The sequence below is a fragment of the Ochotona curzoniae genome, unplaced genomic scaffold (genome assembly GCF_017591425.1).
Source record: "Ochotona curzoniae isolate NIBS_2020 unplaced genomic scaffold, NIBS_Ocur_1.0 contig_908, whole genome shotgun sequence".
NCBI classification, from domain to species: domain Eukaryota; kingdom Metazoa; phylum Chordata; class Mammalia; order Lagomorpha; family Ochotonidae; genus Ochotona; species Ochotona curzoniae.
This window is the reverse complement of record NW_024466607.1, coordinates 6,731,975-6,756,669: the sequence shown is the minus strand read 5'-3', so window position 1 is coordinate 6,756,669 and position 24,695 is coordinate 6,731,975. Positions and strand designations below refer to the sequence as shown.

Here is a 24,695-nt window from a genome sequence, read left to right as displayed (position 1 = left end):
TGTTAAAGTTATTCTACTTTTTTATTTTTATTTTATTTTGCCCAAGATTTATTTATTTATTTATTTATTTATTTGAAACCCAGAGTTACAGAGAAGGACACAGAGAGAGGTCTTCTACTGGCTGGTGCACTCCCCAGTAGCCACAGTAGCCACAGTAGCCAAGACTGAGCCAGGCTGAAGTCAGAGACCAGGAGCTTCTTCTTGATATACTGTATGGGTGGCAGAAGCTCAAGCCCTTGGGCTATCTTCTGCTGCTTTTCTCCAGTCATCAGCTGAGAGCTGGACTAGAAGTGAAGCAGCCAGGACTTGAACCAGTACCTGCATGGGATGCCTGAGTCATCAGCATTGGCTTATCCTGCTGTGCCATAGCACTGGCACCTTTTTTTTTTTTTACTTTTTAATATGTGTGCCTCTGAGAAAATCAGACATCACACACGTATAATTGTTTGCATGGCCCCTGTGATAATCCTGTGGCAGTGTTGGATGGGGTGCAACACAAGTGCTGTCAGAGGCTGCAGGGGCAGAATTGGGTGGAGGTGCAGGGGAAGAGGAGGGCTTGCTGGCATTCTGAGGCTGCTTTGTCACATCCAGGTGTTGATGGGGATGAAGCTGGGAGATGCAGCCAAGCAGAAGGGGAAACGTAGGTCTCCTGATGCTTGGGCAGTGGCATTCAGGCAGTGCTTTAGAAGCAGACATGTAAGACTGATTGGTCACCCTATGTCTGGGGAGCAGAGGAACCTTAGAGGCCAAGAGGCGGAAAGTCAAGCAGGCAAAGGCATGGGCTGGCTCATGCCAGGAGATGTGGTACTTGACAGTCATTCTCTTGGCCCTTCCTCCATTAGGATTCTTCCCATCCTGCAACACCTAGCTGAAGCTTGACTTCCATGGGATCTGTGGACATCTCCCCACCCAGACCTCTCTAGTTCATGTAACATATACAGCCTGCACTACATCTGGTCCCACTGTTTTGTAGTCCTCAACATCCCCAGGCAAAGAGACTTTGCACAGTAGCCCATGTTGGCAAATAACCATGTGGTTTCTGCCATGAGATTGGGGTTCTGGGCTGGTCAGATATCAGTGTGCCAATTTCAGACATGACCCTCAGCAGACTCATCCAGCGTTCTCAGACACCTTTAGCGTGTCATTCCCGGGGCCAAGGAGACCACGGCTGTCCCATTCTAACACTGTAGGGATCTGGCTCTATCCTTTGGTTGTTCTAACTTACCTGTGAACTCTGAGCAGAGGTATTCTGACCTGGACCCTGGAAGACCCCACTGTCAACAACTCTGTGCATCAGTGAAAGGCATCTGGTGTAGGCTCGTGTCCTAGCTTCTCCACTTGCTATCCAGATCCCTGCGGATGCACTTAGGAAAGCAGCAACAGATGGTTTGAGTCCTTGGGCCCCTGCCACCTGTGTGGGAAATCCTGGTAGAGTTCTAGGCTCCAGAACTCCACCTGTTCCAACTGTGACTTGACCCAACCTCAGCTGTTTAGGCGACCATCTGAGGCATGGAGCAGTAAATGAAATAGTTCTTTCTTTCTCCCTTCCTCTGTAAGTTGTTTTTCAAATAAATAACCACCAAATATTAAAAAAAAAAAATGAATAGTCATCAGATGAGTGAATGCAATGAGGGAGGTAGGGGTGGGGGATGGGATTTCATTGGGTTGATTTTTGTCTGCTGGATAGTTTATGGAGACACAGTCTGTTCATTTAGTTTATGAGTGAATCATCAATGGAAGGTCAGGGACAGAGAATCCCGAGCCGGAGCATAGCCCAGGTCAGATTTATTGGGGTTGAGGAACCCATCTGCAGAGTTCCCTTACCATGAAAAATAGGAGACTCTGAGTGGAAACCGAGTTAATTGTACTTTCTTTGTCCTTTCCAGATTCTCCAAAACCACCAGTTGCTCCCAAGCCAAAGACCACCCGTACCCTCCCTCCAGTGACCGCACCCAAGCTCCCTTCATCACCCAGACCCGACGGTCTTCACAGTCCGAACTTCATGTCCAGGGGACCAAAACCTCCCATCGCCCCCAAGCCCAAGCTGGCTGCCCCGAATGAGTGGCGAGCCAGCGTGTCTGTGAACAACAGCCTCAACAAGTGCAGCAATGGGAGGCTGCTCTGTGTAGACAGGGGGCTCTGTGAGGGCTTCCGGCCCAGCCTGGAGTGTTCCGAATCAGAGACAGACGAGGATTATATCGTGGCCCCCAGGGCTCCACCAAAAGAGAACAAGCCCGAGGATGGGTCCTGTGGAGAGGATGTGGTCACAGTGGCCCTGAGTGCCACTGGGGAAGAGGCACACGAGGAGGTAACCCAGGCATGCGGCGAGGAGGGGTTGCCGGCTGCTGACGACTCAGCAGGTGGAGCACTGAGCGGAGAGGATGAGGAAGGTGCAAATGATGAGGAAGACATAGACCACACCCCCGAAGACGAGGACAGCCCCCAGGACCTGGGGACCAGGGAGGAGAATGAGGAGCTGGCAGCCGAGCAGAACCTGGGCAGCCCAGAGGACAATGTGCTGTGGGACGGGGAGGGTGTCTCTGAGGGCGACATCATCCTAACTCCGGTAGACCCTGACGAGGAGCCCAGGCCCCCTGAGGCCCTCGGGGAGGTAGAGGAGGACGATAGAACCAGCTGTGCCAATATGGAGCCCGGGGGGCCAGGTGAAGACAACGCATGGTGTGCTGAAGATGACACGGAGGCACTGCCTGAGAATGAGGACTTGGCCACGGGCATCCAGGAGGCAGAGGTGACCAGGGAGAACTCCGAAGTCTCCGAGCAGGAGTGTGACGCCACTGAGGACCCAGCAGACGAGGCTGCTGGCCCTGACCCGGATGAGCAAACTGAACAGGAAGAAATGGTGGCCACCCCCACGGAGGCACAAGAGGACCTGCGGGAAGGGGAGGACGGGGAGCTGGCAGAGGATGAAGCTTCCGAGGAGAGCTGCCACATTGTCCCTTTTGAGAATGAATGTGTGGACGACTTCCCACCGTCACTCGCACAAAGTCCCTATGAGTTCTTCCCGACAGAGAGCACCTCGTTTTGTGGAGAGAGCTCCTCTCCTCTCCCTGAGCCAGCCAAAAGCTCCAACCCCGAGTGTGAACCGAGGTCAGGGCCCTGTATGGAGGAGGACCTTGTGGCTGGGGAGGGACTCTGTGTCCCTGACGTGGTTGTTGTGCCAGAGGAGGAGGGGGAGGACACCACGGACGATGCTCTTGCCAACCCCTACGTGATGGGAGTCATTCCAACATGCCAGGCTGACCCTGGAGAGGGCGGGCAGGAGGAGATCTCCGCTGATGGAGACACCCTAACTAGCTGTGGCTTGAGAGAGGAGTTGGATGCTGATGGTGGTTCACTCTCCATGGACAGGAAAAACCTTGTTGCCAGGGCCCGGCCCCACTCTGGGAAGGTGGCTGGCTCCGTGCCAGAAACTGTTCCTGAAGAAACTGGACCGGAAGCTGGCACATTAGCCAACAACATTGAAGAATGCCCTGAGCAGGTAGGGAAGACAGCGCTGTCATCGTTGTTTTCCGAGGGGAAGCCCATGGAGGTGGGCAGGGCTTTGCCGGCCAAGCCACGAGCCTTCACGCTGTACCCGCGGTCCTTCTCCGTGGAAGGCCGAGAGGTTCCTGCCTGCATGTCCAGGGAACCCGATGGCTTAGACAACCTCCGGATCAAGAGGAAGGATGACAACCTGTCCCTGCCTTGTGTCATCGGCTCCTCTGGGAGCTTCTCCCAGCGGAACCACCTGCCGTCCAGCGGCACCTCCACGCCGTCGTCCATGGTCGACATCCCACCCCCCTTCGACCTGGCCTGCATCACCAAGAAACCCATCACTAAGAGCTCCCCATCGCTGCTGACCGAGAGCGACTCCCCGGACAAGCACCCCAAGAAGAAGAAGTCGTCCTTCAAGCGGTTCTTAGAGCTGACATTCAGAAAGAAGACGGAGAATAAAGTGCACGTGGACGTCAATGTGTCCTCCTCCAGATCCTCCTCGGAGTCCAGCTACCATGGGCCCGCCAGGATCCTGGAGCTGGACCGCAGGAGCCTCAGCAACTCCCCTCAGCTCAAGGCCCGGCCTGGCAAGCTGCGGGCCTCGGACTCCCCCTCCTCGCTCATCTTCTATCGTGACAGCAAGAGGAGAGGCGTGCCCTTCAGCAGGACCGTGTCCAGGGTGGAGTCCTTCGAAGACCGTTCCCGGCCACCCTTTCTGCCCCTGCCGCTGACCAAGCCCCGGTCCATTTCATTCCCCAACGCAGACACATCTGACTATGAGAACATCCCGGCCATGAACTCGGACTACGAGAACATCCAGATCCCGCCCCGGAGGCCTGCCAGGGCCGGCACGTTCACGAAGCTGTTTGAGGATCAGAGCCGAGCCCTGTCCACGGCCAACGAGAATGACGGCTATGTGGACATGAGCAGCTTCAACGCCTTCGAGAGCAAGCAGCAGAACGCTGAGCAGGACGCAGAAAGGTACCGTGTGAGCTCGCTGGCCACCCCCTGCGTGGAAAGGAGGTGGAGGCAGTGGGCAGGGGGACTGGGTGGACTGGTCTCCATGTGACCTGGAGTGGACAGCTCTCCCAACCCCAAGCGTCATATGGGGAATGGGACTTGTGTCACCTCTGGGTACAAGTGCTGAGAAAGAATGGAGTAAGTCTTTAGGGTGAGGGAACTCCCCAAAATGCCAAATGCAGCACAGGAGGAAGCATAGGAGAGATCTTCCTCACATCTCCCAGATGGCTTTGCTGCTCCCCTGTGGGAAAGTCACCAGAAGAGAAGGTCCTGGAATCTAACCAAACTAAACATCTTTCACCATCAGGAAAATACCCTGAATTGAGATGGATACCCTTTACATTGTGTAAGCATACTCTGGGAGGTAGAAAAGATGGTTTATTTAAATTGTTTAAAGAAGTTGTCTTGCCCTGAGCTAAATTTCTGAATGGAAGTCTTTAAGCGGAGATATTTAAGCTGACATGTTTTTGCTGCACTGATTGACTTTGGAAGTTAGAGGAGGCAGAGCACTGAAGCTGTTGCACGATCGTGGAGATTTTTGTGACCCCACCTTGACTGAGTGGTCCTCCTGAGGAAGTTGTTGCCAGACCTCCCTGTCGCTCACGCTTTGTGGAGGCAACTTAGAGGCGATGAAGATCAGCCTCCACCATTTGCAGTTTTGGGTGTGTTGGGTCTAAATTCAGGAAAGGCCAAACTGGAGATGTTTCATTCTCCTCTCCCACTATGTGCAGGGACTTAGAACAGCCCTGCACAGCAGCTTTGCTGGATATTCCCAGGGGAGCCTGCCAGGACTGAAGGGTGCACCCAGCTCCCCAGCCTCACTCCACCTTCTCCCTGCCCCAGGCTGCGGCAGGGCTATCTGTGGGAGTCCTCGCAATGGTGCAAACCTCTGCTTTCAGAGCCAAAGTAAACGCCCATCCCGCTTGAGGACTGGAGTCAGGTTTAGAGAACGTGGGCTTGTGGGAACTGCGAGAGGGACATGGCTGCAGGGCACCCAGCCCCAGCCCACTGCCCCCTTTGCCCCAGTGCCCACAGAGCCACTCTGGGAAGCTGTCAGGTCTCCATGCTGGCAGCCACCTCCAACCTGTTGCCTCCAGCAGGTAGTCGCCCAGTCTGTGCTCCACTCCCTCAGGCTACAGCGAGCTCAGCACCTCTCAGGAGCTAGTGGAGAAATCAGAGTTAGGAACTCAGGTGGCCTGACTCCCGTTTCAGGAATTCGCAGTGACATGTGCTAGGGTGCCAGGTCTGATCAGTGGGTTGTGTGCTGGGCAGTCAACATCAAGGGTGGCTCTTACGTTTTCAGTCTGTATGTGCTACCCCCTGGAGTTGTGCCAGTGCCTTGATCTGTACGGAGTCTGTGAAGTAACAGGGTCTGGTTTCTTTATCCAAGTTTGCATGACAACCGGGTGAATAATATACCCAGCCTCCGTATCCTGTCCAGCATTCGGTGCCGCAGCCCAGTGAGTGGTGGAGGGCCCTGACCTGTCAGACCCCAAGTTCCAGCAGCACAGCGGCTGCTGTGATGCCACTCACCGAAGGGCAGGCGAGTGGGATCAGTCTCCCACGCAGGAACCACATCCCCTTGGACATCAATCAGTGGGGAAAGTTTTTTTCCACTTTCCTACGTGAAGCAGGTAGAGGCAAAAGGGAAGAAAATTCCCCACTTGGGGCTGGAACAGGTCTGGGCAGGGCAGATTTGAAACCTGTCAGAGTGAGAGGCACAGGTGACTGCCCTAGGGCGGTGGGGCGGAGCGGGTCCCTACTGTTCTTAGAGTGGGCGCTTTGCATCCCGGGTAGATGGAGGGTTGCTGCCGGTCTCAGACATGTGTGCACCAGACCTCGTGGTGGAGGGGGTGAGAGGGTAGGAAAACAGTTCCTTCCGGCCTCCGCTGCTTGTCCTCCCCCACACCTTGCTTCAATGCGAGGATCAGAGGCCAGGGCCAAAGCAAACATCAGCAGATCAAAAGAGGGCAGGACACAGAGCAACATGGGATAAGGATCCCTGTCGCTGGAGCCCCAGCCTGACCACAGGGTCCAAGACCAGCCGGGCCGGGGCTGCTCATATGGGAAACGGTGCTGTTGGCTTCTCCTCTGTCACCTCTTGTGTATCTGTTAGGCTCCTTATGCTATGCTTTTTTCTGTAAATCAGGCTTAAAAAAATGGGCAGGAAGATACTTTGTGTCATCAGTGACCATAAATAAAAGGTGATTGAGGGCTGGGTATTTGGCACAGCAAATAGGACATTTTCTGGGACCCCCTATCCCGTGTTAGAGGGCCTGGGTAGTTCACACTTGCTCCACTTCTGATCTCTGCTTTCTGGGACACAGTAGGTGATGGCTCAAATGCATGGGTGTCAGCCACCCACGGGGGAGGCTGTAGTCTTAAGTTCTTGGCCTCAACCTGGTTTACACATGGGTATTTGTGAAGTGAATCTGTGAATGAATGGAAATTCATTTTCACTCCCTTTCTCGGTCCCCATCTCTCACCTCTTTCTCTCTCTTCTCTCTGTCTTTCAAATGAATTTTTAAAAATGTAAGAAAAGAAGGCAATGGAAAAATAAGGTGGAAAGAAAAATAAAGTGACATAGATGAAGTCTGCTCAGAGGCCATGGCTTGCCGAGGTCAGAGCTAGAAGCCTGGTCCTCTTGTTGAACAGGGAGACGTGTTGAGGGTGTCGGACCACCAAAGACCTTGTCCTCGAGGTGATTGGAAGGACTCCAAAGGTTGAGGATGAAGCAGTTCTCCTGTGCTGGAATTCATTGTTATTTATTCCCCAGCAGTAAGAGGACTGTGAAACAGGGCTCTGTCATCTGTTATTCCTCATGTGGAGGCAAATCCAATTGAATCAGCAATACACATCAGCACCAACCCTGAGGCCACTTCTACCAAACATTGTGTCACAAAAATGTCCAAACTGGCTTGAAAAGTTAGCTTTGCAATGAGCGTCCATTGTCCACTGTTGGAATCACACCACTCACGTGTGCTGCCTGTTCTCTCTGCCTGTCTCCAGCCACTCATGCCTGCTGTCCTTGATGAGTTACAGGAGCTGTTTGTGCTGACAGATGAGGCAGGCTGGGAGCAGGTGCAGTGCATGTGGCCTTGTGGCCTGGATTTCAGGATGTGCTCTACCACCATGTAACCTGGGACAAGTATCTTACCTGCCGGTGCTTCGTAGTGTGTATCTGTAAAAGGGGGAGGGATAATTACACCTGACTCATTAAATCATTAAGAATAAACGCGTTAATACAGCAGACAGTGAAATGATTAGTAATTGCTGTTACAGATGACACAGCAGTCATGCAGTAGTGGATGCCAGATTTGAATTTGATTCCAAAGTTGTACAATCTTGGCTGGCATGAATCTGGTCCCTTTTATTGTAGGGTCTCTGTCCTCTCTCCTACTTCCTTTCCTTCCTTTTTCCTGTCTCTCTCTCTCTCTCTCTCTCTCTCTCTCTCTCTCTCTCTCTCTCTGACACACAGACGTGCATACACAGTTGTTCTGCCCTGGTTTCACTCATGGATTGGGAACGTCAGCTGTAGGATGAGATGAGAACAGGGCGGCTGACAGCAGCCTGAGCTACACCAGTGAGCAGTCCTTGGTTGTCTCTTACCCAGACAGCAGCCAGAGCTTGGTTGTAACTCTGCCTGTCTCTCTTGATGATTACAACTCACAGTTATGCAAGCAGGAGTTCCTGAGCTGTATTTGAAAGAGTTACTGAGACAGGGAGAGACAGAGATTTTCAACCCACCTTCTCACTCCCCAAATGGCTGGGAGTGGCTGAAGTTAGAAGCCTGGAACTTCATTTGGGTCTTCATGTCAGTGGCAGGGGGCCATCTTCCACTGCTTCCCCAGGCACTTCAGCAGGGAGCAGGATTGGAAGTGGAGCAGCTGGGAGTCAAGTCAGTGCTCTGTGGCATGCTTTCTCATAGGCAGAGACTCAGTCCCCTGCACAGTGGCTCAGTGGAAGTCACAGGACACCTGTCTCTATTTGCTGGTGGCTGGCTGGCTTTTCACTCTGCTGACCACATCTCTATAAGACCAGATTTCCTGGAATAGGCTCAGGAGGTGCTGGGTACCTTTCCCTGCCTGGGACCCCTGTGGAGACCTTTCGCTGCTGTGGTCAGCAGTGCCTGAGCTGCAGCCTGGAGTTCTGGGGGCCACCTCATGAGGTGAGGCTGCTTAGTAGGTGCAGCCAATGAGCCAGCCCACTCGGGAGCTGCTGCAGATGTCCCAGGTGGCAGGGGTCCCAGGTGCCTCATTTCACAGTGTTCTTCCTCAGCTCGGGCCGGGGAGAACTCGGGCCCTAGCTCAGGCTGCACCTGTCAGAATGCAGCTAGAAGTCAGTGCTCCAGTGACCTCACAAATCGGCATGCTTGCAAGGAGTCGTAGGAAGGAGACACCAGGGCAGTGAATGTGTGGTGGCAGTGATCATCCTGGGCAAGGCACAGGGCGGTGTCAAGTCAGGAAGGAGCAGGGAGCAGGGTGAGGCAAGCAGGTACCATCTCTGACCTGAGAGGAATTAGAGTCGCTGAGGGAGGATCGGAAATGATCAGGCTGGCTTCTGGGGCTTAGTGGGACCAGTGCGGGCAGGGACCCTGCAGGGAAGGCAGGGTTCCTAGAGACCCATGGAGGAGATTGGTATGCAGATGAAGCGAAGCAGGACTGTGATGACAGTGGCTAGAAAGTGCAGTGGGGCTGAAGGGTTCTGCGACCCACCACACTGTGCCCTTGTGTCTTAGTGCAGGACCACATGGCACCAGTTCCGTCAGCACACTCTGCTTACATGCCTTCCACGTCCTGTTCTTGGCAAAGAGGGATGTGGGGCAGCCCAGGAGTGCTGTCTGGATGGGTGGATGTACAAGCAAGCAGTCGGGCAGGTCCTCAGAGCCTTGGTTCCCAGCGCTGCCAAAAGCCCCCACTGCTGGGGAGATGTCTGCAGTGGCTCTGGTAGAGGAGCAGGAGTTGATGATGGAAGTGAGCAGACACAGGTGGGAGGAAAGCTGAGCCTGCGCGCGAGGTGGGTGTGAGAAGCAACCCAAGGGGTACATGGAAGGAGCTCATTGTGTGCAGGGTGATAGGAAGGCCAGCGGGGTGGGGTTGGTGTGTAGAGGAGGGGCATGCTGTGCTAAAGATGGGGGTGGATGGGGGGACATGGTTCAGAAGGCATCACAGTGGTCCCCCTGAGAGGTGATGAGTGATCTGGGGACCATGGCTGCCAAGGGACAGGAGGGCAGCTCCATCCCAGAGTGTGTGCAGTGCCCCTAGGCTTGTGTTGAGGAACCCTAGGGCCAGGTGGCATCTGCCTTTGCCTATCTCTTCTCATTTTTCCATTCCTCTCCCACAATCCTGGCTCAAATAAACATGAGTCAAGTTGGTACAACCAGAGATAGTAACTCAGTCTTTGAAACCCATGATCCAGGAGACAAGGCACATGGTTGAGCTGGGTGGGTGGTAATCTGCTCCAAGGCCCGGGACTATGTTCTTACTCTCTGCCACCATCTGGGCAGATGCCCCTTGAGTCCCCAGAGTGTCCCTTAGAGTGACAGCCACCTCCTTGGATAACACAGTGACTGGCAACTCTCCTGCAGCCGCCCTGTCATAACCCGGCCTCCTGCTGCCACCGGACTCCACGGAGCTGGGTGTGAGGCCCACCTGGTGTGGGTTTCCTGGCATCCTCGTGTCTGCCTGCAAGCCAGGAGCTTTCCTGGTATGACGATGTTTTTGACAAATGAACTCACGCAGAGCTTTCATTAAGTTTCACTTAAAAGAACCTGGAAATGCCATAAAAATTATTAGAATCTCCAAACCATCACATCCTAATGCATGTGGCTGTGCTGCTTGTTGAAATTGACTGATGAGAACATCCAGTTTTTAATTTTCCAACTTAAAATAAGACCGTCTGCAGCTGTTTCTTTTAGCAATAATTTTTAATTAAATGCAATAAAATTTTACAGGGAGGGGCCCTAATAAGAAAACAGTGTCAGGCAGGCACTCACTGAGATGTTACTGGCGCGATGTTAAGACCCCCCGACTACTTTTTTTTCTTTCGCTTGGGGAGCTATAACGAAGACAGAATTATGACTGAGAGTTCATCACAGTCAGGCTTTGCCTTCATAAAGTTAGCATTCTCTGCCCCTCCCTGCCATGGGAAGTGTGGAAATAATTCTCGCTAATAGGAGGCCATCTCGTCGTACGGGGGTCTTTGGTGCAGTGTTAGCAGTAAATCTCCCTGGCCGGCCTAGCCCCAAAAGAGGGCAGAGGCCTTTGCTCCAGCTGGCGACTGTGTAGGCCTCACCGCGTCCCACCTGTCAAGCGGGGAGGCACGTGTCTCACCTGGAATGCAGCCCTCCATCCGTGCGTGTCCCAGGCTGGTGCTGGGCGTGGCTGTGGCAGCTGATGTGCCACCATCGGGAGGAGAGGCAGCCAGGGAATGAGTGAGCCGGAGCTGTCAGTGGGGTAGTGCCAGACCAAGGGCCAGTGGAAGGAGCAACTTCTCTGAAGAGGCAACCAGTTTATTGTCTGAAAGATGAATTCTTTTATGGGAAAGTCAGAGACACCTGCCCAGATGGCCACTACTGCCAGGTCAGAGCCAGGAGTCATTATATCAGTGAGCTGTCATGAGGGGGGTGGGATGAGTGAGGTGTCACATCCACTGAGGGACTTGCTGAGTTTCCAGAAATCTTGTGCTTTACTGCCAGGAGCTGGGACACATGTGGCACCATGCCAGGTGCTGCCTTGCATGCCTCTGCTTTGGCCTGGCAACCCTGAGACACAGGTGGTGTTTTTTTCACCTGTCAACAGATGAGGAAACCAAGGTGGAAAGAGGCTAGTAAGGAAAGAGCCCAGGGTCGCAGAAATGGTCACAGGCAGAGCTGGGTTTTTTTTTTTTTTTAAAGATTTATTTTTATTATTTTTTTATTGGAAAGGCGGATATACAGAGAGGAGAGACAGAGAGGAAGATCTTCCGTCCGATGATTCACTCCCCAAGTGAGCGCAACGGGCCGATACTATGCCGATCCGAAGCCAGGAGCCTCTTGCGGGTCTCCCACGCAGGTGCAGGGTCCCAAAGCTTTGGGCCATCCTCGACTGCTTTCCCAGGCCACAGGCAGGGAGCTGGAAGGGAAGCGGCGCTGCCGGGATTAGAACCGGCGCCCATATGGGATCCCGGGCGTGCAAGGCGAGGACCTTTAACCACTTGCGCCACCGCGCCGGGCCTGAGCTGGGTTTTTAAGCCATGGGGTTCCTAGCACCTGTGCTGGAAACTGTGCTCTGAGAGTCCTTCTCTCTTTACCTCAGTATTTCCCTTAATTTGCTGTCTGTCTGGGGGTGTTTAGCCAGTTTTTAACTTAATCCTTTATGTTTTGAATTATGTAAAAGGCAGAGAGAGAGAAAGGATCTCTACAGCGGCTGCAGTTGGAGTGCATCAAGGCCAGAAGCCTGAAGCTCCGTCCGGGCTCTCATGTGGCTGGCAGGGACTCATACAGTTAATGAACCCTAACCTGCCACCTGCCGCGATATATGTTAGCAGGAAGAGGGAATTAGAAGCAGAGCCAGGACCCAAAACAGGCAGTCTATGGGATCTGGGCATCCCATTTAGGGTTAACCCCTGTGCCAAATGACTGCCCCTAGTTTTTATTTTTTCGTAATATTTTAAAAATTTTATCTGTTTGAATGGCATAGAAAAAGAGGAAAGTGAGAAACCTCCCATCTATTGGTTTTCTTCTCAGCTGCCTACAGTGGTCAGGTTTGAGCCAGACCAAAACCAGGTACTAGGAACTCCGGGTCTCGCATGTAGGGGACAGGGGCCCCATTACCTGAGCCCTGCCTGCTGCCTCCCAGAGTGTGAGAGGGCAGAGCTGGGCCTTGAAGCCAAGCCTTCCGATATGGAATGACGGCATCCCAAGTGGGGACATAACTGCTGCCCCAAACACCTGCCCCTCTCCTGCCTCCACCGCCCAGTTTAGTTTTCAAAAAGAAGAAACTAGTGAGGGATGGTGGCTTGGCTTAGAAGCTGGGGAATAACAGAGCCAGGAGCAGAAGGAAGGTCCCCTCTCTGGGTCAGCTCCTTTGACAGATTTCCCGAGGACACCGACCCCGCAGGTGTCACAAGTAAGGACACGCAGAGTGTGGCTATTCAGAATAGAGGTGTGCCTCTGATGGGTGTTCAGAATTGGGTGGCTTCTGGGGACCGCTTGCTTAGGTCTAGGAGCCCAGGAATGATACAGAAAATGTATACAGGCAGAAAGGCTCCCAGGCAGGTAGAATGGCACTCATGCAAGTGCCACGGCACCCACAGAGCCACCACAAGCAAGATGTTTTGCAGCAGGCCAGGGTTCCCTTTAAATCAGAATTTATCATCTGTGCCCCCAGTCCTGCAGGTCTACAGGACAGAAAACCCATCATCATTTCTGAGTGGTGAATTTACTGTGTTTCATATGGTAGAGAACATCTCCCAGGCTGTCCCGTGGAAGGCGGCTGCCCGAGCCCTGGCGTCGGGGAGATCTGAGACTGTAGTTGCTTTGCCGACTGGGAGAGGCCAGGTCTCTGGCTGCTTTCTGACATGGAGTTTTGGGATGACGTGGCCGGTCTCTGTGTAAACACTCCTGTTCTCTACACACAGAACCCCAAGGGAAGTTGCTCCAGGTCAGGGCACGGCCCGGGCACTTGCAATCTTGAGCTTGCTTGCATGATTTTAATTAAGAAAATAAGACAGACAGACAGACAGACACACACACACACACACACACAAACACGATCCTGCCTTGCAGCGTCTGCTCAGGGACCTCCATCAAGTTCTGCTGTGTTCTGGAGAGGCTTCCTGACCCTAAGTGGTGTGAACAGCAGGGGCCTCCTGTGAGGTGGTGAGCTCCCCATCATTGTCAGTCATTGAAAGCAAAGGGAGGTGATAGCAGATCTTGTGTCTCTGAGCTCCTGGAGTCCCCGAGAGGTTTCCAGGCCCCACGGCAGTGCAGAGGCCAAGGGAGACTCTAGTATATCTTGGTTCCGAAGGGGGCTTCTGAGGTGCCGACAGACTCACCCGCCACTGCCGAAGGACCACAGGCAGCACCCTGGGCTGCAGGCCGCCCCAGTGAGTGCAGAAGCGCATGTGGAGTCAAGGCCCAGGTGGATTGAAGGGAGTGACCAGGTGGTCATTTGGTACCCATCATGCCCCCTGGGGTCCCTCACACACTGGGACTTGGTTCTCAAACAACCTGCTGATGTGCAGGCTCCTTTCTCCAGTGAACTCTCACTTGGAACCCCAACAACTCTCTCTCTGTTCTAAGTTCAAATTTTCAGCAACGAATAGGGAGTCAGTCCCTGAGGTGGTCGTGATGAGTAGGAATGCCCGGGACCTGGTTGTGGGTTGTAATTCTACTTGAGCAGCCTCGTGAGGCGGGGTGCAGAGGTGTCCTGTGGCAGCCCAGAGTTGCCCTCTAGAGTCAGACAGCCCAGTTCAAGCCCTAGCTGTAGCGTATGCCAGCTCTGTGTCCTTGGAAATGCATCTCAGCACCTCCGTTGCTTAGAAAACATGGAACTGGGGGCGGATGCGTGACACATTGGTCATGACCTTCCTTGGGATGCCACTTTCACATCACAGTGCCTGGCTGCATCCTGGCTCTGTTTCTGGTTCCAGCATTCTACTAACATGTGGCAACAAGTGATGGCTCAACTACCTGGGCCTCTGCCACCCACATGGGAAACCTAGATTGTTCTCTGCGCTCCTGGCTTGGGCCTCATACTCCTGGCTTTGTGGATATTTAGGGAGTGAACCAACAGATGAAAGATCGCCCTTTTCCTTCTTCTGCCACTCTCCCTTTTCCTTTGCCTTTAAGATAAGTTTTTTTTTTTAAGGAAACCTCTAAGATTTATTCAATTATTTATTTTGAAAGAATCACAGAGAAGGAATGTGCGTGCAGAAACACTTCCATCTACTGATTCACAACCCTGCCCTGCCAAAGTGGCCAAAATGGCCAGGGCTGGGCCAGGCTGAGGCCAAGAGCTTCATCCAGGTCTCCAAGTGACTATCAGGGACCCAAAGCCTTGGGCCATCTTCCGTTTATTTTCACAGACCATCAGCAGGGAGCTGGATCAGAACTGGAGCAGCTGGGACATGACCTGGCACATACATGGGATGCCTTCATGTAAGCAGTGGCTTTATCAGTTACTCTACAATGCTGGCTGTTCAAATAAATCAAATTTATTTGATTTATTTATTAAGGGGGGGAGGAAATTGCATCAGCTCCCTCTAGGAGTTGTGAGGACAGAATGAGTCGATAGCCTTTAGGGAGAGGTTGGTGCTAGATGCATTTCAGCTGACACTAAAGCCGTAGTTGTGTCTGTACCTGTGATGGGTCTTGGCGAGTCCTCACTCACAGGAAGATGTGGATTTAGGGGTTATTGTTTTATTTAAAAGGCAGAGTGACAAGAAAAGAGATCTTCTATCCATTGGTTCACTCCCCAAATGACCACAATATCCAGACTTGGGCCAGGCAAACGCCTGGAGGCAGGAGTTTTATCCACATCTCCCGGGTGAACAGCAGGGACTCAAGTATTGGATCCATCCTCTGCTGCTTCTCCAGCATGGTAGCACGGAGTTGGACTGGAAGCAGAGTGGCCAGGACCAGAGTCAGCGCTCTGATCTGGGAGTCAGGGTTCTAAGTGACCCTTCCCCAGGAGCCTGTGGTTTGTGAGGAATGCAGGTCGACAATCCCACCTCACCTCGTATCATCTATCTTCTGTTAGTGAGAGCCACCTGTCAGGAAGCATATTTACATTTTTATCACTGGTACTATAATCACAGCTTTGTAGAACCCCATACTAGATCCCACAGGGAAGGAAGGAGAAGTGGCCATGCCTGTCTATCTTTCAGAAACAGGGCTTTTATTCTGTTGAGGCAGAGAAGCAGATGATGGAGGAAGTAACTATTGGGTCAGGGGCTCCTGGACTGTAGCCCCCTACCTCCCCAGCTAACAAGATGCTCATGATGCAGTGGGACAAAGGAAGCAGCACTGGGTGCCATGTTCACAGCGCTCATCCTCTCAGTTGCCATGCAAGACCAGGATCTTCAGCCCCATTTTGCAGATCAGAAAGCGAGGCTTCCAGACCTCACATGGCAGGGAAGGCAGGCACAGTCTGAGAGTCCAGCACGAGGCATGGCATGCCCACAGGACTAAGCAGTGCATCTCCTGCCACAGTTGACCCTGCTGTAGAAGCTGAGTGTCATCCTCAGGGGCATCTGGGTTGTAGGAGCTGAGGGGCACCCTGGTCAGAGAGGCTGTCCAGCAGGTGTCTCTTAGGGTCACAGAACTGAATTGGGAAGCCCAAAGAGTTCAGGAACTCACGGAATTCCTTGAGCCCCATGTTTTACAGCTGCAAGATTTATCTCTTTGAAACACAAAAAGGGAGAGAGAGAAATTGCTCTTCCATCTGCTGGTTTGCACCCCAGATTCCTGCAGTGGCTGAGTCGGGCCAGGCTGAGGGGAAGCCAAAAGCCTGGAGCTCCACCCGGGTCTCCCACATGGGCGGGAGCCAGGACACGAGCTTGGAAACTCTGATGTGGGGTGCAGGTGCCCCAAACTGCGACTCAACCCTGTGCTTCACAGTTTACAAAGCCTGTCTGTCATCTCCAGTGATTCTCAGTACTGCTCTTTGGAGTAGGCAAGACACCAATTGAAAAACGCATTGAAGCCAAGACCTGAAGAAGTGTGGGATAGGCAGTCGTTTGTCCAGTGAGGCCTTGGGGAAGCTATTTTCTTGGAATATTTCTGTTCCATCAGCTGCAAAATGGAGGTAACAGAGCAGCAGGCATCTCAGGGTTCAGAGGAACCCTTGCTGGGGTGCCTGTTGTGGGGCTCCAGGTTAGGCTGCTGCTTGATACCCCAACACCTCACATCAGCGTGACGGTCTGAGTCCTAACTAATCCATGTCTGATCCAGATCCCTGCCAAATGCACCTGGGTAGGCAGCAGAAAATAGTCCATGTACTCGGGTCCCTGCCGCCCCTGTGGGAGCACCAGATGAAGTTCCTGGCTCCTGCCTTAGGCCTGGTCCAGCCAGGATGAGCCAGTAAATAGAAAATCTCTTATCTGTATCCCCCTTCCTCTGTTGCAATCTCTCTGCTGTTCAGATGGAAACAACAACAAATAAACCCAAAAATCCATGCCGAGTGCTTGGTGTGTGAACTTGGGTTCTCAGTGACTGTGGTGATAGTGGTGGCTGGGACTGCATTGGAAGTGAAGAAGGGATGGGGGAGGGGTGCCTGTAAGGCTGAGCGCTTGGGAAGCCCCTGAGGAAGAGGAGGGATGAAGAGCAGAATGAACTGAGGGCTCTGGGAGTGCAGTGCAGGAATAACAGCTGAAAACAGCGAAGATGGACACATACCCCAGCGACGCCTGTTGTGAGAGGCTGCGACAAGAGCCATGTCCCTGGTACTACCCTGGGAACCACTGTGGCAGGTCACGGGTCACACCTGCCCTCCCACCCTGGGTGCAAACAGGGAAGAGTGATGTCATCTTCTTGGGATTGTTCTAGGCCAAGCTCCCCACCCCGGGAAGCTCCTTGTGGATGCTACATCTGGTTTCCAGGGAGGTCCCTGGTCCGAACCCAAGTTTCCTTACTGGCCTGAGGCCCGAGGCCCGAGGTCAAGGCCAGGTCTGAAGCCTCAGGCTGAGTCAGTAAGGCTCAGGAGTTGAGGCAGCTGCTCAGGCTGCAGGAGAGGACGCCTGCCCTGACCACAGTGCTGGGGGCTCCCGTAGGCACTGCCAGGGCAGACCCTGTGTCCTGCAGCCGTCTGCCTCGGCTCAGGGCTCTCTCTGTCTCCACCCTGACCCCCAGGCTCAAGGAGGAGGCTTATGTTCTACTCAGCCCATGGGAACCCCTTCACCTCACAGAGCCAGGCCTGGAGAGGAGTGCTGGTATTCAGCTGCTTGGTCAGGCAGGCTGCTGGGGGGCAGTGAGGACAGAGAAGAGGGCAGGCCACCCCAACAAAAGCATTCAGATGCCAGCAGGTCAGCACCGCCTGGTAGACCCCCAGGAGACAGATGCTGTTTGATGTGACTTCTTCCCCAGGGTTCCCGCCAAGGGCATCACCCCAGACAGATGGTCCTTGTGTACCCAGAATCAGACTTGGGGGACACAGCTAACACTCAGCATCTGTAGCATCAGCAGGTGTTTTCTGGAGGCTAAATCTCACAGGGTATACCCTGCAGGTGCGGAGCTGTCACTCCTGCAAAGAGAAGCAGGCAGCTACGGGTCCTGCCTCATGGACTCTGCCCAGAGGCAGGCATGAGCTACCCAGTTGCACAGGTTCTCAGCGTAGGTTCTGCTAGGTGCTGGACATGTCAGAGTAGCACAGGGAGTTTGAAGAGCTGCTTACAGGGGCCCGCAAGTTCTTTGCAGTCCAAGAAAAGAAGGCTTGGGCCTGGTCCTAAAATATGATGAGAGAGTCGGGGATAAAGTGCTTGGCCAGGGGAACACATCACGCACAATGACCCTGCAGGAAAGCTATGGTCACTGTGCCTGTTTTTGGAAGGAGGGAAGCTGGATTGGATGCAGGGGGGTGATGTTTCTGAGGCACCTGCGTAGCCAGAGGAGAAGCTGCAGTTGGGGTGCAGCCTTAGGAGCTTTCTCTTGCAGCTCTGTCCTGAGACCAGTGCTGGCTGTGGGACTTCTGGCATGCTTGACCAAGGCCCTAGCTTCCTGCTGGCCAGGGCAGGTCAGAGCCCACCTTGTCCCTTCCCCTAGGGGCTTCTCTATCCCCAGCTGCTTCTTCTGCTCATCTGCTCTGAACCCTGATCCTCTGCCGACATCTCTGACCTATGGAACCCCGGGACTCTGTTTCCCTGGCCACACACACACAGTGCAGGAGGACAGAATTTCTCAGACTCCAGACTCCTTGGCTCTGAAAGGCGAATTTAGGTAAGGAGCCTTCACTGGGCATCTAGTCCGTGCCAGGCCCCAAAAGATGAGAGTTTTCAGGATGAAGAAGGACAGGGACCTCTGTGTGGGAAGTCGAGGCAGAGGCCGAGAGCATTGGTCAGCAGGTCAGTCAGTTGGTGGCAGTCCCAGCTCGCCCTGCTCTCATTGCCTTCATTGGACAGCCTCTGACCCTTTTCTAAGCCTCCATGTAAACTGTCACAGACCATTGTCCCCCACACTTGGACAAGGGAAGGTGTGAAAGGAATCGGGTCTTCTGAGGCTGGAGTCTGGTCTATCTGTCACTTGTGCCTGGAAAGGTCACTCCTCAGCCCATTCCCCAGGGCTTCCTTCTCATGTGGCCTAGAAGACAGGCGTCAGCTAGCTTCCTTTGGAACTAGGAGCTGGAAGGAGTATGCTTCATGGACACAACTGCAGGGCTAGGTAGTCACATCACGTAAACCTGATGGAAAGCCTGTCTGCCCAGCCCATCAGCCCTCTCCCCTTCTCGGGCTTTTGCATGAAGTCCAGCCCTTTGTAGACAGAGAGGGAAGCCAGTGGGAAGCTTTTTCAGGCTCTGTGAGCCACCACGTCCAAAGTCATTACCTGTGGTTATTTGCATAGGTGATGCTGTGCTTGCTGGTTTGGTGTGTAGTCCTGGCTCTGAGCGTGAGCCGGTCCAGAAGGGGCCTGCATTTTACCCTGGAGTTCTCAGGCTCCCTGCCCCTCATCCCTTTTTGACTCTGTTTTGCTTCCTGGGTCTTGATTTTCCATTTAGAAAGCTGAGGCTTGAGCAGATTGATTTCTGAGATCTATCCCGTGTCTAACGCGATATCATCATTTTTGATTGCTCTAATTTCCCCAGAATTCTGTAGGCTGAGAACAAAATCAGAAGTCCAGTGAGCTCAATCAGGTTCTCTGCTTAAGGCAGAACAAGGTGCAAAATCAAGGTGTTGTCCGGCTGTGTGGGAGAGCTCACTCCTGGGGTCATGGAGCTGTCGGGTGATGGCCCTTCTCTGCGGGACTGAGACCCCATGTCCTTGCTGTCAGCCCCGGGCTGGCTTTGGCCCCTGTAGGCCAGCTTTGGACCCTGTAGGTCGTCCTCGGCCCTTGCAGGCCACCCCTTATGCCTTCCACACGGTAGCAGGAAGCTGAGTCTTCTGCATGGAATCTGTCTGATTGTCACCAGAGAGCTCTCTCTACTTGTCAGGTCTGGGTGACACCACTGGGCCTACCCAGACAATAGGATGATCTCCCCCATCTTACCAACCTTACACCACACCTGCAGATGCCTGTGTCATGGAGTGCAGAACAGGCTCCAGGGTCTGGGCTTGGGGCGATACTATTTTTGAGGGCCATTATCCTGCCTTAAGAGAGTCTGACCTCCAGTGAGTCAGGTCCATGCCCAGGGTGAAATGCAACTGGTCTCATCCTGTGACAGCGTCAGCTGACATCTTGCCAGTGCTGAAGTCCTGGCCGCCTTCCACACAAGTCATCTAAATCTGAGTGAGTATGACCTTCCTAGGGGTACAGTTCTCTGTTGGGGAAAAACTAAAGATAGCATGATGAGACCAGCTGTGGACATCTCTGTTCAAACAGGGAGAAAGTGGAGGTAGGCATTCCAGGGTCTCACTTCTCTCCCGCAAAACTGTGGGGAAAGCACAATGGAACCAACAAGTGGGTTTCCCACTCTCTTGACCTTCCTACCTCTGTAGGCAAAGGCTGGCTACGAGCCAGCTGCTTATCTCCTGGCCCTGCCTTTGGGGTCTCAGGAGAATAATGATGTCAGTGGATTAGAAATGATAAGAACTCTCATAATGTAGCAGAAGGATGTGGGTGAGGAGGCTTGCTAACACCAGCCTCCCCTTCCTTAACTCTGGGCAGTGCAACCCAAGGGCTTCAGCAGCACTTGCTCCATGGCTTCCTGAGTGGGTTGTGGCACGGAATCTGCCTCTCTGAGCTGTAGACGGCCTCCTCAGCTGTCAGATGAGGGGACATTGTTGACCTCACAAACGAGGGAAGACCAGAGAATAGCACGTTGAGTTTTGTAGACCTTAAGCTGTTTGCAGCTAGAAGCTGTAACTGAACATAGCCTTGGTTTGTCACCTTTGTGTATGTTGGGAAACAGGAGACCTCAGGAGTATGGGTGCCTTGGGGCTGCCTCCTCCTCCTTTGGGATGATCCCCTGCTGTTCCCCATGTGATCATCTGGTAAGTTTTAGAGGCCAGGAGGTGAAGTTTATGTTGTTTTGGGTGGCCCTATCCAAGGTCACAGAGGTGTCAGCAGTGGCCACATCTCTAGCCAGGGGGAGGCAGCAGCCCACCAGGAAAGACTGAGCCAGTCCACTGGGGTTCAGAAACTATAAAATGCATTAGAAAAGGCAATACATACTCCAAAACTTCCAAGTATTAAGAGAAAACTCACCTCTCATGCTGCTGAGCCCCCTCTTCCCCAGCCCCCCTCCCCACCCCAGATGTGACATGCATCTACCTACATCCTGTATCCATCTGAACGTCAGAACTGAAGCAAATATCCCCTCTCGCTATGCTGCCCCTCTTACTGTTTGCACTGGGTTGCATCTTGTTCTAGTGGTTTGAGCCCATGGTGCTGTCGCACATAAAATCTCTTACCTTGCTTATTTCATTTAGTTTTGTGTTGCGTCTGGTAGCCTGTATTATGCAGTGGCTTACTTAGTAACACTCGCCGAGAGAGTCCTAGGTAGGTAGGAACTACAGATCATGACAGAAGCAATTGTGCGTTGACTCGGACTTCAGCCATTGTGCTGAGTAGATGCGTGTGTACCCCTTGATGGTGAGTTTAGAGGGCTGGTGGTGCTTTTGGTGTTTTCCAAGGACCATCAAAGTGAATATTTACAACCAAAGCCTTGCTAGCAGTTGGGTTTATCACAGTGGTAGAGAAGTCAGGTGGAAGGATGTTACACGGAGCGGCCAGAATGTCGTGCCCAGGGGCTGCCTCGGTAGTCGTCCAGCCTGCCCAGCTGGCCCACATGAGCTGTGGCATTGCTGTGCTACCACCACAGGCAGTGAAGAATTCTTACAAAACCAATCGTTCGAAGCGCAGATGGTGGGTATTAACCTCGCTAGGCACTGCCATGGGACCGGGCATTGAGTTTCCGAGCCTCCCCTACGATGGTCAGGCTCGTGTGTTCTCCAGGATGAACACTGCCCTTTCCTAGTTTGTATCGGATCATGGGGGCGGGGGAGGGGGGCTGATGAGCAGAGATCCGTGGGTGTGAATAATTCAAGACTCTGTGTCGGAAGAGTTACTGGAAGGAGGAAGGAGATGGACAGGCTTGGTTAAGGAGTGAGATTTCAGGAAGATAGCAGAGAAGTCACCTCCAGAGCATGACTATCGCTGACAGTTGTCCTTTCTTATCCAGAAAGGACACAGGTTGGGGGAAGGGGCCCAAGCCGTCTCTCCCAGGAGAATGGGAGCAGAAGAAAGCAGTGTCACTGGACAGGATGACCGAGGGGTTCTTGTCCCCTCTCCTTCCTCCCCACACGGTCCCAGGGCTCCCGGGGTTTAGGCGTTCCCAGCCCCTCCGGCAGTGTTCCCAGGTCCCAGCCCCTGACTTTTCTGGTCTTTTCTTCCCGAGGAGGACTCAGGCAGTTTCTGAGACCCAGATGTTTGGCTTGCATCTCTGCTTGGCACAGCGTCCAGCCCGACAGTTAATTCTGGGTGTGCTTTTGTCCTAGAAAGGCATCCCGGCTTGGGCAGCTGCAGCCTTGGGGACCCGGCGAAATAGAACTACACCTCCCCATGTCAAAATGCCAAATTGTCCTTAAAGCAACTCGTGGGACTCCCAGCCAAGCCCTTCCACCACCACCTCCCTCCAGGGAGAGGAGGCCACAACCTCAGACCTCAGGACCATAGCCATGTCCCTCACCCTCACTATACCGCCAGGTACCTGGGGCTGGGAAGGACTTCACGGGGGAACCAGGAGTTTCCACATGCAGCCAGCCCTTCTGCCCAGGGAGCAAAGCACAGACACAGCCATGTTCACAGAGGCCAACCCAGTGTGACATCTGTACCCCTACCTGCTCCTGCCCGGGCTGCATTCCCTCAACCCCAGCTCTTCCTGGGTGAGGTGTCTGCACCTACTCCTACTCTTTCATCTTCTCTGCTCCCCTCTGTGGCCCCAAGGACCAGTGGTGAGGTGGAGTCCCTTACAGGTCCTAAGCTCCCCACTTCTTTGTGCTTGTTGGTGCTGTGCCCCATGCCCAGAAACCCCCAGTGGCCCAGCCTGGCCTGTTTGGAGCAAGATATCTAAACATCTTATGGCAGCTGGAGATACATCCTGGGTTTTCCTAGCACTTTAGCCATCTTCCTCAGGTATACTTGCATAGCTTTTGGAATTTCCTTCCAGTCTTCCTTGTTGTCATATTAGAGTGGTCCCTACGGGATCATAAACTGCTGGGGAGCGAGCACTTATCTCCCACTTCCTCCAGCATCTGGCAAGTGTCTCATCTGTGCTGGATTCGGGGTGGCGGGCAAGAGCACAGGTATTCAGACGCCAACCCCTCTGACCCGGGGTCGTCCTGGCTGAGACAGGCTCCGAACTGTGCCTTTACCCCACCATGAAAACAGAAAACCGAAAAAGAAAGAAAACAGAAAACCAGAGCCCACTTCCAAGTGTTGGATTTATCAGGTGGAGTTCTTGTTCTTAATTTTGTAAATCTTGTGAACTGGATGCTTTCATCATCCAGAAGAGAATCTAAATCAAGTTGCCTTCCCCTACCCCCACGTTTGGAACTTCACTCGTTTATTTTAGACTGTGGTCCCTGTCCCCAGCTCAGCACATCATTGGGTACTGGGCAGAGCCTCCCCAAGTGGGGGCCAGCAGTGACGGATGCCCCAAGCCATGTTAGCTGGGGAGGGAAGCCAGGCTGCTCTTTTTTATTTTTTTTTTAGACTCCCTACTGCCATCTTTTCCTTTTAGACTCAAAACTTGGGCCTGGGTTCCCCTGCTTCCCTCCCTAGGCACTCTCCAGGGGGTGCAGAAGCTGCCATCAGCCCTGGCTGCAGAGGGCCCCGCCTCAGGCCCGGCCCACAGAGCACCATCTGGATGCCAGGCAACCCCACTTGGATCCCCCGTGCCTTCCCTTCCCGCCTGCTGAAGGCGATGAAGTCAGAGCCAGCCCCTCCCAGCCAGCATAGTGTTGCCATGGGCAAGGCTGCAGTTTGGTGGCCATAAGGAGGCAAGGTGTGTTTGGGCTCTGCACATGTTCAGACAGCTTGTCCAGCCTCCTTGGATCTTCACAGCAACTCTGTGGGCTGGGGCAGGAGGGGGAGGGGAAAACTGGGGCTCAGAGATGAGGCAAGGCCCACCGGGGTTGCACATCTGACGGGACTGGGACTTACATTCAACTCCCCTTGCCTGTCCAGCTGTGGCATTCCACAAATCTTCACGTGCCTGAAACCAGAAAATAAGCCGGACCCCCTGAGAACACACATTTCCAGACCCTATGCCTAGGAGTGACTGATCCAGTGATCTGGAGTTCTCTGGCTCAGAAAACTGTGTGTGTGGCAAGCTGCCCCCTTCCCCCAGTGCTCCCAAGGGACAATTGCCTGTGGCAGGTGCCTCCTCCTCTGCACCTCAGCCAGGGGTCAACGGCCACGTGCGTTCCAGGGACTGTGGGGCCCCACTGAGGGCAGTGGCCACAGCCAGCAGTGCACAAAGTCTTGTTGTAGACTGCTGGGTCATGCGGGTTCGGGTTCCTTGCTTCGCAGGCTGACTGGGAGAGCCGGGGCATACCATATGAGGAGCCCCAGCACCACACTGCCAGGGTAAGGAAGCCTGGTTTTGACTCCACACCTGTCCCTGAGCCATGCTCTGTGCCCTCTGCTCTTCGGGAAACTCTCCAAGAACTGGCAGTCTCCTGAGGGGCAGCAGCTTATGGCTGCCATCTCCTCGCCTCCCAGGGTAGGCGAGGCAGCCCCTAGCCCTGAGAAGGGAGGGTTCCTCCATGCACAGGCCCTCTGTGCCTCCTCGAATGTCCTGAGTATCTCAGCTCACTTAGAGAATGCCCAGAGCTTCTGCGTTCCGGGATCTTGTTTTGTTTTCTTCTTTGGGTCTCTCGCACTTGTCTATATGCAGCAGCCCAGGGCATTTCCCATCTTAAGGGTCCAGAAGACAGATCGGGTGACTCTTCCATTGGAACGGCCTGCAGAAGAGGCTTCCCCCAAGCCCACTGGAGTTGCAAGAAAGGGCTTGGAAGGTTGGGGATGACCAGCCCTACCCCTTGCT

The 24,695-nt window shown here is 53.6% G+C and overlaps 1 protein-coding gene across 1 annotated transcript in view; it reads left to right on the top strand.

The window, feature by feature from the left end:
- FGD5 (FYVE, RhoGEF and PH domain containing 5) overlaps positions 1-24,695 on the top strand; it is a 76,835-nt gene that overhangs the window by 5,687 nt on the left and 46,453 nt on the right. The window contains exons 2-3 of the mRNA XM_040995246.1: positions 1,887-2,878; positions 2,915-4,476. Of these exons, the coding sequence (XP_040851180.1) occupies positions 1,887-2,878; positions 2,915-4,476 (2,554 nt within the window). The remainder of the gene's footprint in view (positions 1-1,886; positions 2,879-2,914; positions 4,477-24,695) is intronic.